Below are 23,662 nucleotides of genomic sequence, written 5' to 3'. Positions count from 1 at the left end.
CCCCATATCAGGAGAGCGGGGGGCGGTGAGCAGGCCTCTCAGCCTGCTCGCCACTGCAGAGAGCTGGGAGATGGACAGTTCCCTCAGCCATGACCCCTCTTCAGCCTCCAGCCAGCTGAGGAGGGGGTATGGGGGGAAACATCCCCACTTGGCCCCCAGCTGAGGTCTCCCCAGCACCAGGGAAGAGGGGAGGAGGGAAAACCCACAGCTGGGCATTTCTTTCTACCCCTATGCCTGGATCTGGTTCACCTAGCCATGCTCCCCTCCTCAGTCTGGGCTGGTTGAGGAGGGAGTGTGGGGGAACCCCCAGTAACCCTGCACTGGACCTCCAGCCAGGGTGTCCCCAGCATGCACCTAAGTGGGGAAGGGAGAAGCCCCCAGTGGAGTGTTTCTCCATCTCTTTCCCCCACTCCTCATACTCAGAGCCAGGACCTGGGACAATCACCTGGCCATGCCCCCTCCTTAGCCAGCTGAGGAGGGAGTGGGGGGGAATGCCCCCCACCCAGCTCTGGACCCCCAGCTGGGCTGTGCTGAGTGCATGGCGGGGAAAGCCTGCAGTGAAGGCCTTTTTCCCCCTGACTCCCTCCTCAGACAGCCTGCTGGCCAAGGAGGGGATGTGGTAAGGTGATGGCTGCAAGCGTCCCTGCATCTGGGAGCTGGGGCAATCACCTCACCTTGATCGCTCCTTGGCTGACAGGCTGGCTGAGAAGGGAGTGGGAGGTAAAATGGCCCCCAATGTGGGCTATGCCCCTTCTCCCCCTTATGCTGGGCACAGCCTGGATGAGGGTCCAGAGCCAGAGGGAAGCTTTCCCCTCCTCATTCCATCCTCAGCTAGCCTGCTGGCTTGGGAGGGGGCATGGCCAAAGTGATCACCCCAGTTCCTGGCTGCAGGGAATCTGCAGTGGGGGCTTAATTCCCCCTGCCCAAGCTGGGAGCTGGGGTGATCACCTGGCCATGCCCCCTTTCTGGCCGTGCCGGCCAGGCTGAGGGTGCAGTAGAGGGGAAAAGCACCTCCCCTCAGCTCTGGACCCCCAGATGGGCTGTGCTCAGCATGGAGGAAGCCCACAGTGGAAGCTTTACTCCCCCTACCCCTGCTGGGACCCAAGCCAACTTACCCAGCCAAGGAGGGCCCAGGGCTGGGGAATCCACACAGCTCCTACCTGCTGGGAATGGAAACCCCTTCCTCCCTTTACAGCGGGTGACAGGGCTGCTCTGCTGGAGCAGAGAACACAGCCTAGGGCTGCACAGCATCCTGGGATGCTGGAGGTCTGTGAGTTAAGTTGAAGCAGGAAGGGACCTGGCACAGAAGTTCCATAAATCAGTCTGACCTAAATCAGTTAAGTCTGATACTACATCCATCCAGGTTTATTTTAAATCAGTTTCAGCCATTTTGAAAGCGGTTTAAGTGTACTGAACTTTTGTTCTGTTACAGGCTTAAACCAGTTTCTGATCACTTAAATCGTGTAACTTCTGTCCCTATTCTCTGGGGTCAGTCAGGGGCCTTGCTATACTATCCCTGCTCACTGACACTTGCGCAGGGTTTCTCTAAGGTGGTTACAACAACTTGTTTTCAGGATTCTATGTGGACAGAGCAGGAGCAAGCAGGTGCATTACTCAATTTGGCTGAAGATAGGGTGTATACTTTTACTCTGAGTTGCCTTCTTCTGGAGCCGATAACAGGGTCCCACCCCAGGGATGACCATGTGCCCCTGGAGCCCCCTCAGCCCTTGTCACCTCTGCATTCTTTGAGTAATTTCCCTTTCAACTTCCTTGACACTGCTTGATGTAATTATGGTTTTAGGAAAAACAGGAGGTTCTCCCAGGGCTCCCCAAGCAAGATCTCATTTTCATGAACACAGATATCACTGCTTATTGCCTTAAGGGCTAATTATGTGGCCTCCTCATTTCCCCTTTTAGTCATGCTCCAGCCTCACAGATGTTACCAATCATCGTGTGTTAAGTCCCATTGTCCAGTCCAGTCAATCTCTCATCCATGGGCCTTCAGACCCAGTGTCAAATCCTGTTGATATGGACCTCTAAAACTGGGAACAGTCTCCACCACTATTGGAGCCTCCAGCTCCGGTGCCTTAAATGATCTTGGCCCCTCTTGGGCTTAGGCCTCTGTACCTTGAAGAATCTCAACCCCTCGGGCTCAGACCTGCATTCTCCATCCCTCCTGGGTTCAGGCCTCTTTCTTCAACAAACTCTGCCTCTCACACTGGGGGTCCCTAACCCTGGTTCTCGCCCCTTATGTGCTATGGATCCCTGACCTTCGTTCACTGACCCTGCCTGCACTCCCATCACTCTGTAGCTGTAGCCCTGCTCCTTGACCTTGGTCCCTATCCCCCCTATACCTCCACTGCCCCTATAGTCTCAAACCCTAAACCACTGGTCTTGTGTACTCCAGCTCAGGTGTTAGTCAGGAACCTTGCGGCAGCCCTTCTGCTCAGGAGCTTCTCTCTCCATAGCTTTCAGGTCAGACTGCCTGTCGAGCTCAGATCCTGGGCTTATATTCTGCAGGCCCCTCTTGGGCTGCCTTGATTGCCTTCTGCCTTATCTGCAGCCTGGTTCTCCTGCTGCCTATCTTCCCTTAAAGTAGCAGAAGCACCAAGCTCCCTGCTACAGACCCCATATAAACATTGACAGGGAGCCAAAAAAACATTTTTTACTGTTGTTGGGCTTTAAAAAAAATAAATAGTCAGCACTTAAAAGTGCTCTATCAGACTCTGTATTTTTTAATTAGTTTATTTCAGGAAAAAAATCAACCTGGCAATGTCCCTTTAATGAAATAATTCAGACATTGCTGAAGTTATAAAACTTAAACCAAGCTGCAAGGATGCTTGTTTTGTTCAGTCAAATTGTCATCCATATTGGCTTACAAGCAAAGAACTACATGCCAAGTTGTGTAAGTGGGCTTTTTTTTGTGTTGATAACATCTGGCTACATGGCACATTTCACTGACAGTTGTTCTTGCTGCTTTATAGTTTTCTTTTCATCTGTCAAAAGGTTACATGACAGGAAGTTTTGTGCTCCTGAATGTCATTTTGGTCTCACCTTTGCTTTTGTGGAATATATGCATTTTTCTTCTGGAGAGAATGTCCAACATAATTACTTCTTGGAAAGCTTAGAAACATTTTCATGAATGTTTCTCTGGTCAGCAAAAGCCAAATCCTAGTCTTAGGTAAATTTCCATTCAAATTAGTGGGAGGTTGCCTGTATCAATATTTCAGGACTGGGTCAAAATACACACTGATCATTTCATCTTAAAGAAAAAACTTTTACAGTTAGTGCATAGAACTTGAGATCACACATTCGGTGGTACTGCCCATACCTTTTTTAATTGGTCTAAATAAGGGCTTGGTTATACTAATACTATGCTGGAAAGAGTAATTTTTGTTCAGGAATAGAATGTCCATAGGCCATGCAGTATGTGGCACTGCAGACACATCTGCGGTGCCACATAGTACACATTCAGCTGTTCTCCATGTTGCAAGGGAGCAGTGCAGAGGGCAGGAGAGGTTGACTGCTGAATATCCAGGGATCAAAAAAACCTGCGCAAAAAAACCAAAACAGTAGAGCAGCACACGCAGGGGCAGTGTGCACTGCTGAAAACCAGAGCCTGGCCAGCTGGAGCCATGCTCCAGCTGCTGGCCAGGCTCTGAGCAGCAGCATTACAGTTGCTGCAGCCCCAGGAGGGCCCAAGACCTCAGGTAAGACTGCTGGTGCCAGCCCAGTACTCCACCTGGGGTAACCTGCTGTGCACCGGAGGGTGTGTGGCACAGGCGTTCCCTGGGGGACAACTAGTGGTGGCACAAGGTGTCTTGCTGCTAGTTGTCCCCAGGGAACCAAACATCCATGCTTGTGTGGACACAGCCATAGGGATTTATACTGGGCCAGCTACAGCAGTATAATAATATCACTGTTGTTCTGATGATAAGTTTCCCTGTGTAGACAAGTGCCCGTGGTTTGGTTTTAAATCGTAATAGTTAAGTCAACTAAATACTCTTATTTTGGTTTAGCTGGACCTCTTTTGATTTAGTTGTCTCTGCATACAAAGTTGAATTCCTCACTTTTAGATAAACTAATGCAAACCATATTTATAGACGTGGGCTGTCTGACAATGTATAGATTACATTAAATATATTCTTAACATGAGAGCATTTTAAGAAGCAGTCAAGCTCTTTCAGGGAACCAGCTAGCTGAAACAACTGCAACTCTGTCTACACCATACACATGTGCAAGACACATATAGGTAGAACAGTTTTAGTGAGTATTGTTTTAACAGAGGAGGGTATTTGTAAGAGACAGTGAGGCAGAAAAAAACACCGCAGAAACAGATGAAGAAAAACACCAAAAAGCCAAAGGGCACAACCTGAATGAGCACAGGAAACAAAGCTCAGAGGGAAAACTGGAAATAGAGTTCTGGGATGAATGTGGGCATACAGGCTTGGATCTGAGAGTGAAGAAAAGTTTTCCTGTTTTTTGATTATGCTGTTGTTGAGGGAAATAGGGCAATTGTGCCTTTTTCATAAACAAACAGGTATGTATTAAAGCCGGGCTGTACAACTCATTTGGGTTGGTGGGCTGGATTCATACAATAAGGCTTCTCATAGGCCAGTTGACCCATCTCCAGTTGTGGGGCAAGTGGCATGCTGATGATGCTGCCACCTCCTGCCCTGCCACCAGAAGGTGTCCTCAACAAGGACCTTAATCTGGAAACTGTGGTGGGGCAAGCCACAAGGGTTAATGCTGCCACCATTCCCCCCACCACAGAATTTCTGGTCTCACAGGCAATGATTTAACTACTCTGAGCTTCATGTAGTTTGATCTCAATGATCTTCTGAGGTCCCTTCCAGCCCTAATGTCTATGAAATCTATAAAATCAGAAAGCTGTGTATTATAGATATTTAGTTCCAACATCAACTTCTCTCATCTGGAAGAGAATCCCCAATTTTGGCTAGCCACTCTGGTCAAAAAGAGAAACCCTTTTTGTTTTGCATCCTAGTTTTTTCACAAAAATCCCATGTGACCTTGGGCAAGTTATTTCACCTTACTATGTCTGCCTCTATAAATTGTATTTAACAATAACTATTGCAGAAGGATAATATTAAGCAAAAATTCTTCAAGTCTGAAAAGCCACTCTTAGAAAAGTTTTAAGTAGTCTCACTCTGTCTGCTTAGCAATGGATTTCTAAGGACTAAATAAGCCCCACCACTGGCGAGTTTACCCACTGAGACATCCCTAAATGAGCCCTTCTGGAATTGTGTTCTGAGCTCCACCAGTGTAATGTCACCAGACCACTGGCAGTAGTGTCCCCTGAATGCCAGATAGACAAAGGCAGACCTGAAGATTGGAATAGGTCTTGGAAAAGGAGGATCAGAATTTTTAATAGGAGTTAGAATTTTAATGGCTGGCCATGTAGCTCCAGTGTTTTATTTTTCTACTGATTTTGCTTATTAAGGAGATGGGCTGATAAGCTGTGCTGAGGCTCCTATGTAGTTAGGGTTACCATACTTCCAGATCCAAAAAAGAGGATACCTGTCATGCGTTGCGGGGGAGGAGGGAATATGACAGTGGGGGGAGGGCAGTGACATGCTGGTGCCCTGCCCCTGCTGTTGTTCTTCACTGCCAAGCCACAGTCCCCCCCAGCCCTGCCGCTGCCCTTCACTCCCCAACCACTGACTACAGCCTTGCCAGTGCCCCTCACTCCAAAACTGCAGTACCCTGCCCCCTGGGCCATGATGGTGCCCTTCACTCCCAACCCACAGCCACCTGGTGCTGCCAGTGCCCCACACTCCCAACTCACAGCCCCTCCCCCTGGTGTCCCTCACTCCCAAGCCACAGCTCTCCCCCAGCCCTGCCAGTGCCCTTCATTCCTGACCTGAAGCCCCTTGCTCCACCCAGCCCTGATGGAGGGGCCCCAGCTGTCCTCATCTTGACCAGGCCAGAGTGTGGTGGCTCCGATTGATGAAGGTGGTGGTGCAGGCTGGAGGGAAATGCAGGGGAGGCTTGTGGCACCCCCTGTCCCAGGATGGGGTTGCTGCACCATGTTAGGCAGCCTGGCCATGGCTTCCTCTTCCCTTCCTCCCCTTCCTGTCCCTCTCCACAGCATCGGCCCCTGCAAGTACCGGCACTGGCCCCTGTGCTGCCGGCCCAGCCCAGCCCAGCCACAGAGTTCTTCGCCGACCTCAAAGGTTCCCTGCCCCTTTCCCCCACCCCATCCTTGCCCTGACCAAATGCAGGGGATTTGGTTTGCTTCGGGGGTGGGAGCAGGGGAGGACGATCGGAGGCAGCAGGAAGCACCACATGGGTTTGTGGATGCTTCCACAGCTGCAGGCAGGTACGGCTGTGCTCCCTGCTCCCTCTGATTGCCCTCCCCTGCTCCCACCTGTGGAGCAAAGCAAAATCCTGGACATTTGGTCAGATTTTAAAAAACCTGCCCAGATGAAGATCAGAGGGCTCAACAAGAGGTCATGGTTGGGAAAACCCGGGTGTATGGTAACCCTATATGTAGTTTACCTAGTGAACTCATGATTTGGTGCTTTGTGAAGTTCAACATAACAGTAACAAAGTATTAGCCCCACTAGGTCTATACCTGAGAGTAACAGGCTGCCTCAGTAAAAATGGACAAAAGCAAGTCTGTCCATGACTGCTATTCAAGTGTTTGTGAGCCTCAATAAGTTTAGCTAGGAATCAGAGGCTGCACAGTGCCGTAACAAATGAAGGGCGGTGTACTATTAATATTAATGTTGGTAATATGACAGCTTAAAAGTGTACAATTTGAAAGCTTCTATCTGACTGGGGAGAAATTATTGGGGTTGTACTGAAAATGTGAATGTTATCATGCATTTTTGTGTAATGTTCCAAGGTTTTGGAACAGCTTTTATCATGTTGGGTTGGATAATAAATTAATATTCCTCCCCACTTTTTAAAATAAAAAAAAGCATTTTCAAAATACACCATCTTCCTGCATTGTTGAGTAAACCCACTGGATGAGCTGTGACTCTATAAAGTTTAGGAACTCATTTATTATGTTGCTAGATCAGACACTGCATTTATTCACACAGAGCATCTATAAAACCTAGCTTTCATTAGAGCTGTGGGGAGGCCCAGTCTTTCTCCCTTCACTTGGGAAGGTGAAGCTCAAGAAGATAATTAACCATGAAACAATGAGGAGGCTTGCTGGGTAAGCAGTAGTGTGAAAACAGTTACTCCTCACAAAAGAGGGGAAATTAGCTGGCTGGATAAAAAAGGAAGTGTCAGACTGGAAGACTGAAAGGACTGCCAGCATAAGTAGATGGCTCTATGCATCATTAATGCAATTTTTTTAACACTTAAACTCCACAGCTTTCTGAATTTAAATGCAGTTAAATGCTATGTGTTAAAAGAGATTAATATACCCCGTTAAAATATTTTTCTTAAACTTTTCATTTTGATCTTTCACACAACTTAACCATCCTTGCCAAATACAAAATACACCAGCTTCTTTCTATTGTATCCTTGTTTACAAAGCCAGTGTAAACAGAGCGTTCTGAAGCGATTCAGTTTGCTCATTATATTTTAACAAACATATTATTTTACATTATAAGATATTTTTGTGAACAGAAAAGTTTGTTTTGATTTTGCTGTTTCACAGAGTAAAGACTTATGATGTGCATTTCCTTTCAAAACTTCCTTCTACCCGAATAGTGTTCCCTGAAGCAGCCACATTTTTGGCAGAAATTCAGTTATATGCAGTGCCAAAAGAAATAGAATAAACAAACACTGCTTAACGCAGCTGGCTAGGTAATTTACATATTACTGCACACTAAACATGAAGACCTGAATATGGATTAGAGCTACAGTGATGACACAAATGTTTTATACGTAAAGAGGAACAAAATTCAGTACATCATTACTTACCTTTTGTGATGACTATTTCATATATGAAATTCATACGTTTGTCAATATATACATCCATCCATATTTGTGTAGATGTCTATGCCGTGTATATCTATGTGTATCACCTCACAGTAAAATACCTTAGAAATGTTTTACAAAGTTAACAAATAAAGATACAATTTTTCATATTTCTACACTGGTAAACCCAGCCAGTTTAAGTGCCAATGTCCAAGCATAGTCTGCTGAGATAGAGGAAAAAACAACTTTAAAAACTCTTAATGTTTCTTAAAATTGTTTTTCTTTATGTACTCAACAATGGGGCAATGTTGATTACATAATATTGAGTACATATATATATATATATATATATATATATGACAAACCTAGGCCCTGACCCTGCAATCACATGTACATATGCATTCACAGACTGTGCAGCTTGTAGGTGAAAAATATCTACAGTACTAGCCATCAGTATTTTCCTGGCCAGGTAAACACTTACACAAACTGATTATTACCCTGTATTAAACCTACCCAGATGTGTTTGCAGAATTGGGGCCTCAGTACCAGTACTGCAGGACTTTTCTGGAGAGAAGCAGTTACTCTGCAGACCATTAGAAAAGAGGACTCCTTGCCTTTGTTTAAATAAGCATTTTTCTTCATTAAGTCTTAAGGAAAATATGAAAATATTGGTCTCAGTCCTACCCGCATGGCACTCATTGCAGAACTAGGACCATAAAAGGTCTAATGAAATGAACACATTGCTTAACATAATACAATAGTTGGTATTTTCAAAGGAATGAAAACATACAAATATACCACTTTAGGGTTTTAGCTTGTCTTTAAACAGAGGATCAGGAGCTGTTAGACAACCAAATAAGTGGGAAAAATTTTGAAAAAATGTAGCATCTTATCAATGCCAGGTTTGTTTGGAAATCTGACCATTAGTCTAACAATGAGAACTCCTATTGGGAGACCACTTTTTATATATGCCCCTTAGGGTCTCTACATGAGCCCTTTTGAAAATGTGGCTTTGGTTATGGGTATTCAGTTCTTGGAAATCATGCCCTTAGAATAGTTTCTTTTATGTCAAAGAAGATATGTTATTTCTCCACTAAAGCAGTGGTTGAAAATTCTTCCAACATTCTGCAGACCTTGGAAGTGCATCAGATTTCCATGGGTATTTTATAAAGTACTACTAAAAGGAACTTCCATGCACATTCTTTGCTGTTCACTGAAAGGTTTTATTTCAGTATACTGGACTTTTGGACAGGAACTTTATAGTCATAGCTCATTCAGTGGCTTTATTCAACAATGTGGGAATGTGTACTTTAAAAATGCTTTTTTCATTTTAAAAGGGAGGGGGATGTTATTGTTCATGTAGCCAGTTGCCATAGAACTGCTCCAAAACCTCTGAACATTACAAAGAAGTGCATGACAGTGGACTTTTGGGCTAGATACAGGCATTACAGTATAAGTGGTATACTGGTATAAGTGATTGGAAACCAGTCTATACCTGTAACAGAACAGAAGTTGGTACACAAGACCAGTCTATATCTGTAACAGAACAGTAGTTCGGCATGCATAGACTAGTTTAAAAATGGCAGCACCTGGTTTAAGATTTGCACCCCACCAAGGGTGAATTTGTGTTGTGTTTGCTATTGATCTAACCTACACTGCTTACAGAAAACCACATAATTTAGATTGATTTCATCTTGGGCTTTTTGCATGTCCATACCTAGCATTGGAGAGGGAATGTCTTTGCATTCAGAGCCATGGAAAGACCCTCACATGTATTACCACATGGAAAAAATGGAAAAGGCTGGTGGCTTGTTGGTGGTCTATCTAACATCTAGTAGGGTGGGCTAAATTTGCTTTATGTAGGCACTCTGATGTTGACACCAACAGGAAAAAAAAATCAACATGGCTGAGAACTGTTTCCATCTTTCCATCTAACTGTGAAATTCCCTTAGCTCAAATGATACTGACTTAAGCCACTGGAGAGGCAATGTTCAATCTAGAAACTGGCTATGTACTGTTCATGGCTTGAAACATAACAACAGGAGCTGTACACACCATTTGAAAAAGAGAATTCCCTTTCCCAGTGAGGAATATTGTACTACTTTTAAACCCAGGAAGATTCTGTGATATCAGAGCTTAAAATCACAAAATGTTACCTTTAAAGATATTTTCATTTTTCTGCCCCTTGGAGTCCTATACATTTTGACAGAAAGTAACCAAGCTGTTTGGAACAAATAAATCTCCCCCAAAATTTAAAATTTAAAGTGTTTTTTCCCAGAAAAAATGTATAACATGCATAAAGGTATTATTCAAAGTGAAAATCCTATTGAGACTTGTTTGGGGTTATTACAACTCATTTTAGCTTTGCTACTTGTAAAAATAATTGCCATTCAAATCTCAGAGTAAAAAAACCAAACAAACCAATCCCCCCAAAACAAAACAAAGCAAAACAAAAACCACTCTCCAGAACAGTGAGTCACACCAAACAAGGTTTTAAAAGGTGTACCCAAGAGGTTGATTGCTAATTTAAAATAATTCAAAATATTAATTATTACAATGGAACTGAGGGCTTTTCCATCAATGAAGTAAATTATTTGATGGAAAACTTCTCATGACATTTACACAGGTAAACATTTCCCTCCATTCTAACACACCATAGTTTAAAATAATTAAAATAAATCATATAACACTTAGGACCAATGGTCTTGGTGCTGGCTTCCTTGACTAGTCTGACTGAAGTAAATTACCACACTGTAGACATACCTAACAGTAACTGAAGCATCAAACATCCAAACTTTAATTAAAAATAGTAGAAAATGTTTATTTTGTATACATAATTTTTCTTAAAAACATGGCCAACCTGAAATATGTATTATCACATTTTTTTGCATACAACACATAGCCTTTTCCCAAATATCACTCCCATCCCCCCCACCCCCACTGGAACTGGGGTATATGTATTAAGTGGAGAAGCTGATTTTCTGCCCAAGACAGATGCACCTTGCTTTGTGCAGCAGGTGTGGCATTACTGCTCAGGCAGCTGAGAAGTCACTTGACTTAATGGCTCATTGTTCTTCACTTCACAGATGTTAATGGTTGTATCTCTTTTTTAAAAGTTTTGATGTTCCACTAATCAAGCTAACTTTTCTTAAAGTAGTTTTGATGTCTGATAATTTATCCTGATCTGCCTCCTCTTATTGTTACAGTCCTGGAGACTCTTTAGCATTTTTCAAAATTAGAGACCAGCCATGGAAACCAGACTTAAGCAGCAGCTGGGGTTTCAGCTTTAGTTAAGTAGAAAATGGAGAAGGATTCAGCTGAAGATTAGATTGTGTCCCTGCTGTATGCAGTCAAAACTCTGGAAAAAACTTTATTTATTAATTTTGCCTTTCAAAAGCAAAATGCATTTAATATTCTTGAGGTATGTTGCTTGTGAGAAAATATGGTATTAGCCTCATAAAGAAAATCATCTTCTAAAATTAAAAACTGAGTAACTTTCAAGTGCCACACAGAAAGGCTGTGTACTTCATCAAGAAATGGAAAGAAATCAAGGAGGAGTTTTGGGGGTAATTAAGTATTACAGCAATTGATTTTCTCATTAAAATAACTCTTTAATTTTAATTTAATTCCATTTATCCTCTTTTGCTCATGCTCACTGAAAAAGTAACTTTCAACTGACATTCTTCAAATTTTGCCCAATACCCTGGGGAAGATGGAAAGTTATGTATCAGGAGGTTAGGTAAAGGGTCATAGAAGAGAAACTTTCACCTCTAGATCAGCACTGTGAATTCAGCTGAAGTGAGTAGTAACTGAAATGTGTTACCAACTTATACTTGTTCAGTGACCTAAAATAAGTGCTTTTGTTGGTTTCAGTCCACTAGAATCCATATCACAATCAACCCCACCACAATTAGCAAGACGTGATTTTACTTGGTAATTTCTACATAAAGAAAAAGAGAGAAAGGTCATATATGCTGAACTGTTGCCTCAACCCCAGGGGTTCTCCTTCCAGATCAAGCATATAGTCCACTTTTGGGAGGCACTACAAAAAAGCCTACTCCCACTGCTACCTGTACTGCATCTATGCTAGGTATAGAGAAAAGGCTGCAGTCTCTATGACTTTCATCTTAGCACCCATCTTTCTTTCATGAGAAGCATAGAATGACAACAAAAAACACTCTTAAAAGAATATCTTGTTCAAGTGTGAATTTTATAGCTGGGCAGCCAAAGGTCTTTCACTATCCTAAGGTGAATAGCTATATGTATATACACACCAGTGTTCTCAACCATGGTGTCGTGGCACCCTTGGATGCTACCAGATCCTTTGAAGGTTGACATGAGGTGTGAGGAGATAAGCTGATAAGCAGAGGCTCAAGTTCCTGCCCTGCTAATCCCAATGCCTGGTCCCTCTGCACAGAGGTAATCACTCTAATCTATAAACAGTGTTTTGAAATCAGATGCTACTGAATCAAAAAAGTTATAGAGAGGTCACTTGAGTCCAGCAATGGGTTCTTTGAGTCCTGAAAGGTTGAAAATCACTGGTATACACATACTTGTTTTGATGGGGTATTTAAATCGTTTCAAGGGCAAAATCAGTTCTGAATTCTATTGGGCAAAGTCCAATAGTCATATTCCAAATTCTGAATGAGCAGACTTCAATTGTTTAAATCTATGTGTGCGTGTGGCTCTACCGCTGGGCAAGTATCCTCCCTCCCAGACCCATCAGTCTGGGGCTTCAGATACTCTCCAAATCTGTGACAGGAGTCCTATGTGCAAGCTGGGCTTGGGGTTTGGATGCCCCCTAGTCTTGTTTGCTCCTAGCAAATGGCCGAGGTGCAAGTCAAGGGGATAGCACAAATGCAGTCCCCCCCTTACCACAAAGCTGTGGAGTTGAGTTTTCCTGCATTTGGGGAAGCTTGCAGAGGTCAGCTTGCCAGGAGTGCAGGGGCAGGCTGCACCCTATAGCTACACTTGATCAGCTGACAGGATCATAGTATCTTCCCTGCCAGGTAAGTATATACACATACATGAGCATCCACAAACACACACACATTTGTTTAGGGGAAAGACTCTCCCTCCTTGTTAAGGTTTGGCTTCATTATTAAATAAATGAGCAGCAAGACACTACCACCCATGTCCAGACTTTTCCCCCAGGTTTGAGTGCTTAGTCCATCCCTATTATTTCTCAGCCTGAGAGCTAAGGGCAAGCTAACTTATGGCCATTTATTTGTTCTTAAATTCTTTCCAGGACTGATACTGCTGTAAAAAAATGGTGTGAAAAGAGACACTGTCCTGTCCCCTGACTATACCACTGACCTCTTCTTACCTAGTTCAGTATTTAAATAAAAAAAAAATCAAATCAAATAAATGCCAGGATAGTCAGGCCTGGCACTTGAGTTAGATTGACCTCCATACATGTGTGTTTCCTTTATTGTTCTGAGAAGGAAGCCACTGTGGATTCTTGGGTAGAAATCTTTCAGGGACCCTTCAATGGTCAAATGGACCATGCAGACGCAGATGCAGACGCAGACAGACACTAAAGAAAAAATATTGTAAGAAAACACCACCAAAGCCAGGATAAAAATTCAGACTTTTGTAACACTACTAAAATATAATGTGCTGAAATGAACAAGAAACATGACGTGAAGAAATAAATGGGATCTTGGTGCCTTTTTGTAAAACAAGCTAGTCTACATTAGCATACACTATATAAAGAAGAGATCCTTGAAAACACTTGTTTTAAATTTTGAAGAAGTTATTTGTACAAGACATTCAAGCCCTTCTCAGTCAGTTAAGCTAACAAGAAGCTGAAGGCGCTCAGCACCCTACAGGATTAGATCTTTCTGTAGCACTTGCAAGCTACAGAAACACAAGGTTTTCAGCTAGATTCAGATTGACAAAAATAATGGCTTGGGATAAAATTAGACTTTCAGATGTGAGTAAATTTTTGTTCAGTTGTGCTACCTAACAAAGTCATTGAGCAATAACTAGTACATTTGTCACTTCTGTAGGTTTTTTTTCACTTAGAATAAACATCAGTGAGGGGCTTTCTTAAAAATGTTGCATCAGTAAAAGAAAACAGAAAAAGTGAGAGTGAGACTTCATTTAGCACCAAAACCAGCATTATAAAGAACAGCCTGCTTTTCCAAAAAAGCATCTGAGAGACAGATGAATAGAAAAAAAAAGGATGAGGATATCAGCTCAGAAGCAATGTAGCATTTTTAAACATTTTGTTTTTCAAAGTCCATTATAAAGGAACCAAGAGCAGGCTGGGAAAAAATCCCAAACACCACTTTAAGCAGGCTCTTTTCCTGCTAAGAAATAAGCATCCAAGAAACAAGCCCATGAAAAAGAGAGAGGCTTTTTTTTTTAAGTAAGCTGTCTCACCATCGCAGATTTTCCCAAGTCCTCACAACTCTAATTAAAATGTGGTAATTGGTTATGTTACCTCAATTACCATGATGCATGGACATTGATGCAAAGCGACACCAATTGAATCCCTTGGGTGTTATACCCCAAGGCCATCCCATTTATTGTGGCCTTATTATTTTCAATTATGTGGCTGAATGTACAGCATACTTTCAAGCCAATACACATGGGGCTTTTGCTGGACATACAGTACAACGTACGCACGGGATGACTCAGGAGTTAGAAAAAAAACCCCTGTTTTAAAATACAAAGAATCAAAGGCAGGGATATATCAGATGTATTACAGGAGAATTGCAGCATTGTGAATCCAAATTATCTTGGCACAGACATTCATTTTTATACAGCCTTATTAATACCTCCCTCTATTGATTAATCAGCTCTGTTGATTGGGAAAAGAGATTATAGATTCCTATGTAGGACTGATCATATTTGACACTCACTGAATGAGCACTGCTCTGCTCAAATATAGGAGCTCTGCTTATGGAATAAGTAGCCCCTCTAGTCACTGAGAAAAACAGGTGAAGAGAGGTATAAACTTGGGACAAAAACAGAAAATACAGAGGTGACTCTCTATCCTTGCCATACAGGAGCTGCTTTGTGCCAGTCCAGTAGTGTAAATCAACAGCAATGGCACTCAGACTGTTTCTCCTATTACAGAAAGCAGAGTAATCCTATGAGGATCTACCTAGGAGAAACACGGCCAGTATTTCCCATACTCTTGCTACATTATGCTAGGGATAGCCAGACATAGTTACGGAATCAGGGGAATACTATGTAACAGTCTTTTTGCTCCCTCTCTGAGCTCACCTGAGTACAAGGCCTTGACCAGGTCTACCTACAATCCTTAAACTGTATAATGGTGCCCCTAGTTAAATTAATTTCCCTTAGTGGCAGAAGTGGGAGATGGCCTTGACACTAGTTCCTCGCTTAACTGAGGGAATGGGTAGTTAGGTCCCTGGTCACAGCTGTCTGCATTCAACAAAAAGTTATTCAACAAAATGTTAGGTAGTAAAATAGCTATTTTAGAGGAGCCTAGTCTGCCTACACAGACTGCCTTTCTAAACAGTATGTGGAGATTGTCTCAGAGTGGCCACCTAAAACACCAGTACACTGAACTGGAGGTCACCTGGCATGCACCAATAGCAGTAGTGCCACAGGGTACCAGCCCTGGAAGCGGACTATGAGGAGACACCAGAATCCCTGCTGCTATCCCAGGAGTCTTTACCATGATGGGGCAGCCCTGCACTGCCCCTGCCTGTCTGTAGTAGCAGCCACGCACCCAGCAGTGCATCTGGGGGGTGGGAGGTGAGAGGAATGGTGCTCCTCTAAGGGACTTCATTTCACAGCAGTTGCAGCCCTGTATCCAGTAGCACCTCTGGGGAAAGGGCTGTCACAAACACAGGGTACCCCAAGACAGAGATGACATGGCAGAGTATTCTTTCCTGCCATGGCAGGGGATCGGACTAGACGATCTGCTCAGGTCCCTTCCGACCCTAGAAACTATGAAACTGGAGTAGGGTGAGGGGCCTGGACATAGTGACAGTGGTGGCAGCCAGGGGAGGGGTGTTGGCAAGCAACTGGACACAAAGCCGACCGGCTCCACGGGGTGCCGCAAAGCATGAGGCCCAGGGCAGTCGCCCCGATTCGCACACCCTAGGGACGACCCTGCCCCCAGAGCCCTAAGTTTCCTTCTGCTGTCCTGCTGCTTGTGCCCAGGAACAGTCCAAAGTTTGTCCTGGGATAATTCCTTATCCCTGAAAGCCTCAGCTCCACTGCCCTTATACCAGACCTCACAGCAAATTTGTAAATCCCCTTTCTGGAGAATATTACTGTCCTGGAATATTACTCAACCAGAGGTCACTTTTTGCCACAGGCAATCAGTAAGGAAAAAAAACAGCAGAAGGATTTATTACATATAAGAAAAGAATTATACAAGAAAAAAATGACTAAAAGTTTGGAGACAGAATGAAAAAGACAAGTAAAGCTTTTTACCCTCACATCTGACTACTACCTAGTCCTTTAGAGAGACCCACCAGTATATTTAGAGGTCAGCCTTCCTGCTGACCCTGATGGCCCTCGCTGTTGGGGACCTGGACTCCTCAAAAGCCTGAGAAAATCTGAAGACCAGGATCATCTCACAGACAACCTCTAAAATACCTTTAAGGCAGCCCCCTCCTCTGGCTCCCCCTCCGCACTGTCCCAATTGCTCCTGAGTCACAGACTCTTCTAGAAATGTCTTTCCTGCCAGGGCCAGCTGGCATTCCTCTGGCTAATGGGCCATTTCCCTCAGACATCTTCGCTATTGTACAGTGGTTTTCTCATTACAAGCAAATAATAACTTAAGTGTCCATCCCACCAGTGGCCTTTTCAGTATGTGACTGGGAATGGCACTTGTCTTTAGCCTAATAATACAATGGCCACAGATATTTAGCAGTTATGCCTATTCTCTTTTCCTTAAGTATACCCCCCTCATTTCCTTTGATTAAATCATGACCAAAAGATATATACAGACACCATAACCTAATCTATACAATGATAAATGTGACATAACTGGATATAGCATAATGCTGGCTGTTCAATGAGAACGCATGCACCATACTAGTATAACGCAAGAAAATCTGCATGACACCCCACAAACCTCCCAAGATTTGGTGAAGCTTGCGACGAGTGACTCCAAAGATGCCTGTGCATGGGACTGTTGTGCTGGACTCTTTATCTCTGCTACTGCTTCCTGGACTCTTTGCACAGAAAGTAATGTCAGATACAGCAGCAGTGGCAGCAGTAGTGTTCCTTGTGCAGGCCTGGACAGGCAAAACTCCCCTTCCCATCTCTCCACCTCCCCCCATGCTCTACAGTGGTCCATGTACCTCCACACCCCCCTGCCCTGCCCCTAGTGCTGGATGAGCTTGCTATACCTCTCACCATTATGATTAACAGGATATGGTGAGGACAGGCATGCCCAGAATTTCTGCTCCTCTCTGGGGTTTAGCCTCCTGTTTCAAATACTTGGGATCCACCATCTGAAATGCTTTCCAAGCCTCCTAGCAGGAAATTCAGGGATGAATAGCTTTTGGAAGGGGTTAAGAACAAGCAAGGAAAATGCAACATGTGGGAAATTCTGGAATTGTAATTTGATTGGTTAGAAAAGTTGAGAGGTTTATACAGAGTAATTTTCACTGGTAGCTGAATTTTGACAGGAAGGGATTCCTTCTTAAAGAAGTAAGAAATTGAGTTTTTTAAAAAAATCCCTAACCTAGAGTTGATTGGGATGATGCAGTTGGTACTTTTCCTTAAGGCATACTTGTAAAGTAGGAGGAGGAAATCTTGAAGGGCTGAAGTCGACTTGAATAAATAGAGCCTTTTGATTTTATGGGTTCTTTTTTGAAATCATTCACTATCACATTGTTGTTTTTTTAATATACAGTCCAGCTAACTGAAAGACAACTTTAGAGATGGCAGTGATATTATGAAGAATTATACTCAATTAGCTTTTACTATTATACTTCCAGCCATATATAACATACAAGGATATCATAGTACTTTAAAAACACTGATGGCTTTAAGCCTTAGAACATCCCTAGGAGGTAGGGAATAATTATTTCTGATTTACACTTTGACAAGCTGAAGCACAGATAGTCCTCTGCATAGCCACCAATTTTTGTTTTTGCCAGGGAGAGAAAGGGATGAAGGGGCCTAAGATGATGGACATGTGGAAATTTTTATGCATTTCAGGTGACAGCCCTCTTCCTGAGGGGGCCAAGGCCCATGGGCCCCCATGTACTCTGCACCTCTGGTCCTGTGCAATTACACAGTTTACCTTTAGTAGAGTAAGGAAAAGAACCAAAGTTTTCTGATTCCCAGGACAGTAATTCAGTCAAAAGATCAACAAGTCATTTATTGTTTTTAAATGCAATCTTTATCTTACTCTTATGAGTTAAGCCCTATAATCTAGTCAGCTCTCTTCCCTTTGCTGAAATTCTGAATAATAATTCTACATAGCAGATGTAATTTTGGCTTCTTTAGAAAAGCATCTTTTGAGAAACCTTTTGTGTTTGCATTACATGGTAATATTGTTTGCTTATTTGTAGGTTTGTGGTGAAGGCATGGATTCCCAAAAGATTTTTTTACGTCATCAAATAAGGAAAATAATATGAGAGAAACCTGCAAATCCCTTATAATTATTTCCCACATATCTTTGGAATGTGGTAAGCAACAAAAATAAAGGATTAACAGTAATAAGGAAGGGAAGGAAGGCAAAGGAAGATGTTAGTGTACAAATTAAAAGGAGAATGGAAGATACATGCAACTCCTGTACTTCTCTGAGACAGGCAACATGATCAGCTGGGCTATCTTATATACTTTCAGTGAGTCGGATGCCATCAGTGAGTTGGATGCCATCAGGGGTATAAAAACATCTAATTTGTTTTCATAAATTACAGTATATTGTGGGCAACCACAAATAAAGACTTGTTACCAGGGGATACCATGCATGTGCCAAGACTGGCACACCATCAAGTGTAGAGAGATGGGGGAAGCAGAGGAAACAATCTTGGGACCAGCCCAAGAAATGACTACACAGGAACTGAGTGAAAGGAAAGAATATAATGTGCCAACCCAGGACTGGGGAAGATGAGGAAATCTGAATTCTACTGTGATTGAGGCATCTTTCAAATGCTGTGAATTCAAATATAGATCTGTGTGTATATCTACACTGTCCAAATATTGGTGTGTGTATAGATACACACACACACACATATTTATATATCCCCCCATATGAGGACCATGTAGATATTGCTATGCTTCCGAGAATCACAGTCTAAAGAAATATAAAAATGTGTGACCCCAAAACAAAATACTACCCAGAATAAAAATTAGATGAGCCTCTTGATAGTTTTTAATGGCTGACATTTCTCAGGAGAGAAAAAGGTATACACACTACCCAATGAAAGACAACTCAGTCCTGCAAACAAGTCCAGCTTCCCTGAGGCAAAGTGGGAACAAAGCAGCATGCAGCTTGTGAAGTTCTATGGCATCCTGACATCAAGCAACACACAGCACTTGTACACTCTCTCTACCTCAACTCCCAATCTATTCCAATCCCAAACAGAGGCACAGACTCACTTCACTCCTGCTGCAACAGCAGTGCCAAACTCTAATTAGCACATCACAGTTTATTTAAAGTAACTGCCGCTCCAAACAGCAAACTGCTTACATGCAGCAGCTGCCCACATGGAGAAAAAGAGAATATGCTCTTACAGCAGTAACTTGGACCCCTGTTCAGTAGCCTCCAGGATGTCTCACAATTGTATCTTGCTCCTGCTCGAGGCAGAAGAGAACAGCTATGCTTGCTACTCTAAGGTTCAGCAGAAAATAAAAAATGGAGTTCAGTCTTTTTGTGACAGTTCGTATCTCAGTGAAATATAACAGAAATCCACTTCAGTCTGTTTCTGGCCATTATACTCCCACTGCAGTGGCTGTTAGCAACCAAAATTCAAGATTTTTATTTTTTGAAGTGTGTCTGGTCCCTGCCACACGGCATAAGACAACAACTCTTGTCATAGCTCCCAAGCTACAGATAGTTTCTCAAACTCAAATCAGCTCAACAAGCCAGTCGTACACCATAGTACTAAATAATGGCTTCTTAGGGCTGTTACAATTTAAAAAGACAGAGAGAAAAATAATAATAAACTCACCTAACATTACTTGGAGTGGGAGCAATTACAAAAATATTACAAATAGTAGAGAAGGTGTCATAAAATCATGGGCCCTTAACCCAATTTTTCCAGGAGAAGCTTGAAAAATTCTACCACAATCTTTCTTTCCCACTCCGATGCCCTCTTCTCTTTCTTCTCTGCCACTAGCTCTCCTTTTCTAAACCCATCCATGTGCCTTCTTGCTCCATCTTACTTCCACTGTGGACATCCCTGGCTTTTAGTCTCAACCTCAACCTCAATACTCACTCAGATTAATTTCTCTCAAAATATGAATTTCTTTCATATTACTAAGATGTCTCCATCCCTATTTGCCTCTTTGTCTCTTATTTCCTTTCCTTAAGTGAGCCATCTACAACTGCTGCCTTGATTTCTGCTCACTCAGCACCATCCTAAACCCTTTCTGATTTGTTTTTTGGCTTCAACTTAGCCGAAACGGATTTCACTAAATATTTGACTGGCTTGTTTCTGTGTATCATGACCTCTACCCCTATACTGCTTTTGACACTGCTGATGCCCTTTAAAATTACTACTTCAGACCATCTTTCTCATCATTTTGTCCTCCCTACCTTTTGTGATATCATGCTGTCCTGATTCTTCTCCCTCCTCTCTGGCCTTCTTTCAGTGCTGAATTTGTCAGGTCCCTCTCCTTCCATGAATGAGAGTTCCACAGGGCTCTACCTTTGGCCCCTTCTCCTTTGGGGGCTTGCATCTGCTTCCTTGCTCTCAACTGATACCTCTAAACTAATGATTCACAAATCAATCCTTATCCCATATTTTCTCCAATCATCTAATCCTACATCTTTTCTGTCAGACATTTTCTCCTGAATGCCTAAACTAAAAATGGTATGAACTGAACTCCTGGTCCTTCTGCCTCAGATCACCCTACCTTCCCCACTTCCTCATTCACTGTAACTGTTGAACACAATGCCATCCTTTTTCACGCTCAATGGCAGGAGACTCTCAACCACATTTTAAAGATGTGGCTATTTCTTTTTGGTTAGAAAGACTCAAAGGATTACAGAGTTTGAAAGGCCCTCAATGGCCATTTAGTTCAACCATCTACATAGATTCTTGTTCAGTCTTTTTCATCTCTTATATCATTCTCAGTAATCTCCTCTGATGTGTCTTTGCCAAGCATATTATCCTTACCTTAAGACCATAAAAAGTGTATCCACAAAGATCATCATCTTTGCTGTGACCACATCGAAGTTTCTTATATTTACCTTCAAAGACCTGCATGACACTGTACCTGTAGATTGTACACCTACAACGTACCTGTACTTTTTCTTTCACTGCCCACCAGAACCACTTTACTGCTCTGCCTATCTCTCCAATGACTGCATCCCTTACTTTCTTCTATTTCTATTGTATTGTTTGCAACGGTACGCCTATTCTGAGTTGATTCAAAAGCTTCATTCATATCTTTCCTTAAATCCCAATTCCACTGCAATACCTATCCCAAATTACCCAACTGACAAATGGCTAGGCAGAGAGGCATATGTGGATGGTTCTGTATCTTTTAACTGTGTTAGTCTGAAATCAAACAGAAGGCAGGATAGAGATGCATGTATAGACTAACTGAATCAGAGATGAATATGCATCTCAGCTTATGCATCTCTGATTTAGTTAATTGATAAGGTGCATCTCTACCCTGCCTTCTGTCACTTAAAAGAAAGACATATAAATAACAAAATGCAGCCAATCATCATCCCAAGCATCATCCTGTGCTGCATCCTTTTCCACTACACCGTTCTACTGGTCTTTTTAGACAATTAAATCAGCAATTTGTGGAAATTACTTCCTATGTTGTCTGTAGAACCCATAATACATTTTGGGTACTTTGGGGTACTCCAATAATATAACGAATAACAACAAAAAGTTTTATTTTTCTATTTTTTATTGTCAAAGAAGGACAGGATAGGTTTTAAGAATATTTTTCTTTGTACTTATTTACTATAGACCTAAAAATGACATGAGCTAAAATATGTCATTCATTTTCGAATCTTAACGAGGCTCTTAAGCTAGAAACAGACATTGTATTTATCTCTAAAAAAGTTGTGGCTGTGTTTGTCCCAGAACAAAAATATCCTGGGATTGGTGTGTACGTACACTGCCCTTCTAATCAGGGTTTAGTGAATGCAGCTTAATGCAGTTCCGTTCTTCTACCATTGATCAAATGATGCAGTCCCAGGATAGCTGTACAGATATACTTTGCAGTATCTCAGAATAAACTATTACTACTTTTTATTTGGCAAACCTTTTTAGGATTTATCCCAGGACAATGGACGTGGATGTCTGTATAACTGCACTTTGCCCTGGGATAAAATGGTTGATTCTGTGATAAATGGAATGTCTGTTTGCAGCCTAATGATATTACCATTACACCTGTGCTGTAAATACTATCATAATACTAAAGTACATGAAACTAGAGAACATGCTGGGCCAGTTCAACTATTGCAGTCCGTAAAGTTACAGTAGAGATGCCTTTTACCCCAACAGTTTATTGTTTAAGTATACATACTACATTGCAATATGTCTTTGTACTGTAGGAAGTCTGTCTAATTTATACTACTCAACTGATGATTCAAGCCAGGGCTGTTCAACTCATTTGGACTGGCAGGCTCGATCCAGACCACAGGGCTTCTCACAGGACAGAGATCAGTGGCAGCAGCAGTGTTGACCACTGTAAGCCACCATTTACCCTGCCACTGAAAGTTGTCCCCAGTGGGGGTTTTAACAGGGAAATTCTGTGGCATTAACCCCACAGGTGCTAGCTACACTGAAACAGACTTTGGCAGCTACAGTGGATAACCCTGCCACCACTTGCTCCACCACAGAATTGTTGGCTCCATTGGTCATGACATGCTCATGGGTCATCAGTAGGACAGCCCTAATTTAAGCAATAAAATATTTTGCTTCTTGGGAATTGTTCCCTTCAATTAAAACAAATGAGTACATATCCTTATATATCCTTGATTTTAAAAAGATCAAAAACATTACTCACAGAATAAGTAACTTTTCTAAACTATATTTTTTTAGTCAGTGAAAAATTATTATGGGTCCCAGCCTACTAGATTATGAGTAACTTGTTTTAGGCTGATTTGCACAGGAGCAGAATGTACTTAGTACTTGATAAGAGCAGGTACTGTCAGATTAACAGTCTATCAAAGAGAACAAGTATATTATGAATTTATCTTATTAATCACACATGCCTAGGAAAACACAGCTTTGAGAAAATTAATATTTTGTTGATTGTAAGAATTGGGGACAGCATCTTCAGTCAGAAAATTCACTATAAGACTGATGCGTTTGCCTACCACCAAAACAAAATGTCTTCCATGTGAAAAATTAAATGACACTAGGTCATTTTAAATCAAACATTACTCACTGGATCTTTCCCCAACCTCTTCTGTAGTCTGGTTTGCCACTGGACAGCTTGCATGACAATAGCTTCCCACCTTCTTTCAAGATTTACAATTATCAGCTGCATAGACTGGTGATCTGCATTCAGATTGCAGGTTTCCTGGTCATCCAGGAGGTGTTGGCATAATCGCAACACAGAGGCTACCCCACGGCGCCTCTGTTTGATCTCACAACAAAGAGACTGCAGGAGAGAGAAA

The 23,662-nt window shown here is 42.4% G+C and overlaps 1 protein-coding gene across 4 annotated transcripts in view; it reads right to left on the bottom strand.

Moving 5' to 3' along the window:
• AKAP6 (A-kinase anchoring protein 6) overlaps positions 1-23,662 on the bottom strand; it is a 351,442-nt gene that overhangs the window by 23,016 nt on the left and 304,764 nt on the right. For all 4 annotated transcript variants that reach the window (XM_090033572.1, XM_090033569.1, XM_090033570.1 and 1 more), the window contains exon 12: positions 23,431-23,646. In XM_090033572.1, coding sequence (XP_089889698.1) covers positions 23,431-23,646 — 216 coding nt within the window. The remainder of the gene's footprint in view (positions 1-23,430; positions 23,647-23,662) is intronic.

This window comes from Crocodylus siamensis, chromosome 2 (assembly GCF_052110815.1).
Source record: "Crocodylus siamensis isolate JL-2025a chromosome 2, ASM5211081v1, whole genome shotgun sequence".
Taxonomy (NCBI): Eukaryota; Metazoa; Chordata; order Crocodylia; family Crocodylidae; genus Crocodylus; species Crocodylus siamensis.
The sequence above is the reverse complement of the archived record's forward strand: the minus strand, read 5'-3'. Positions and strand labels throughout refer to the sequence as shown.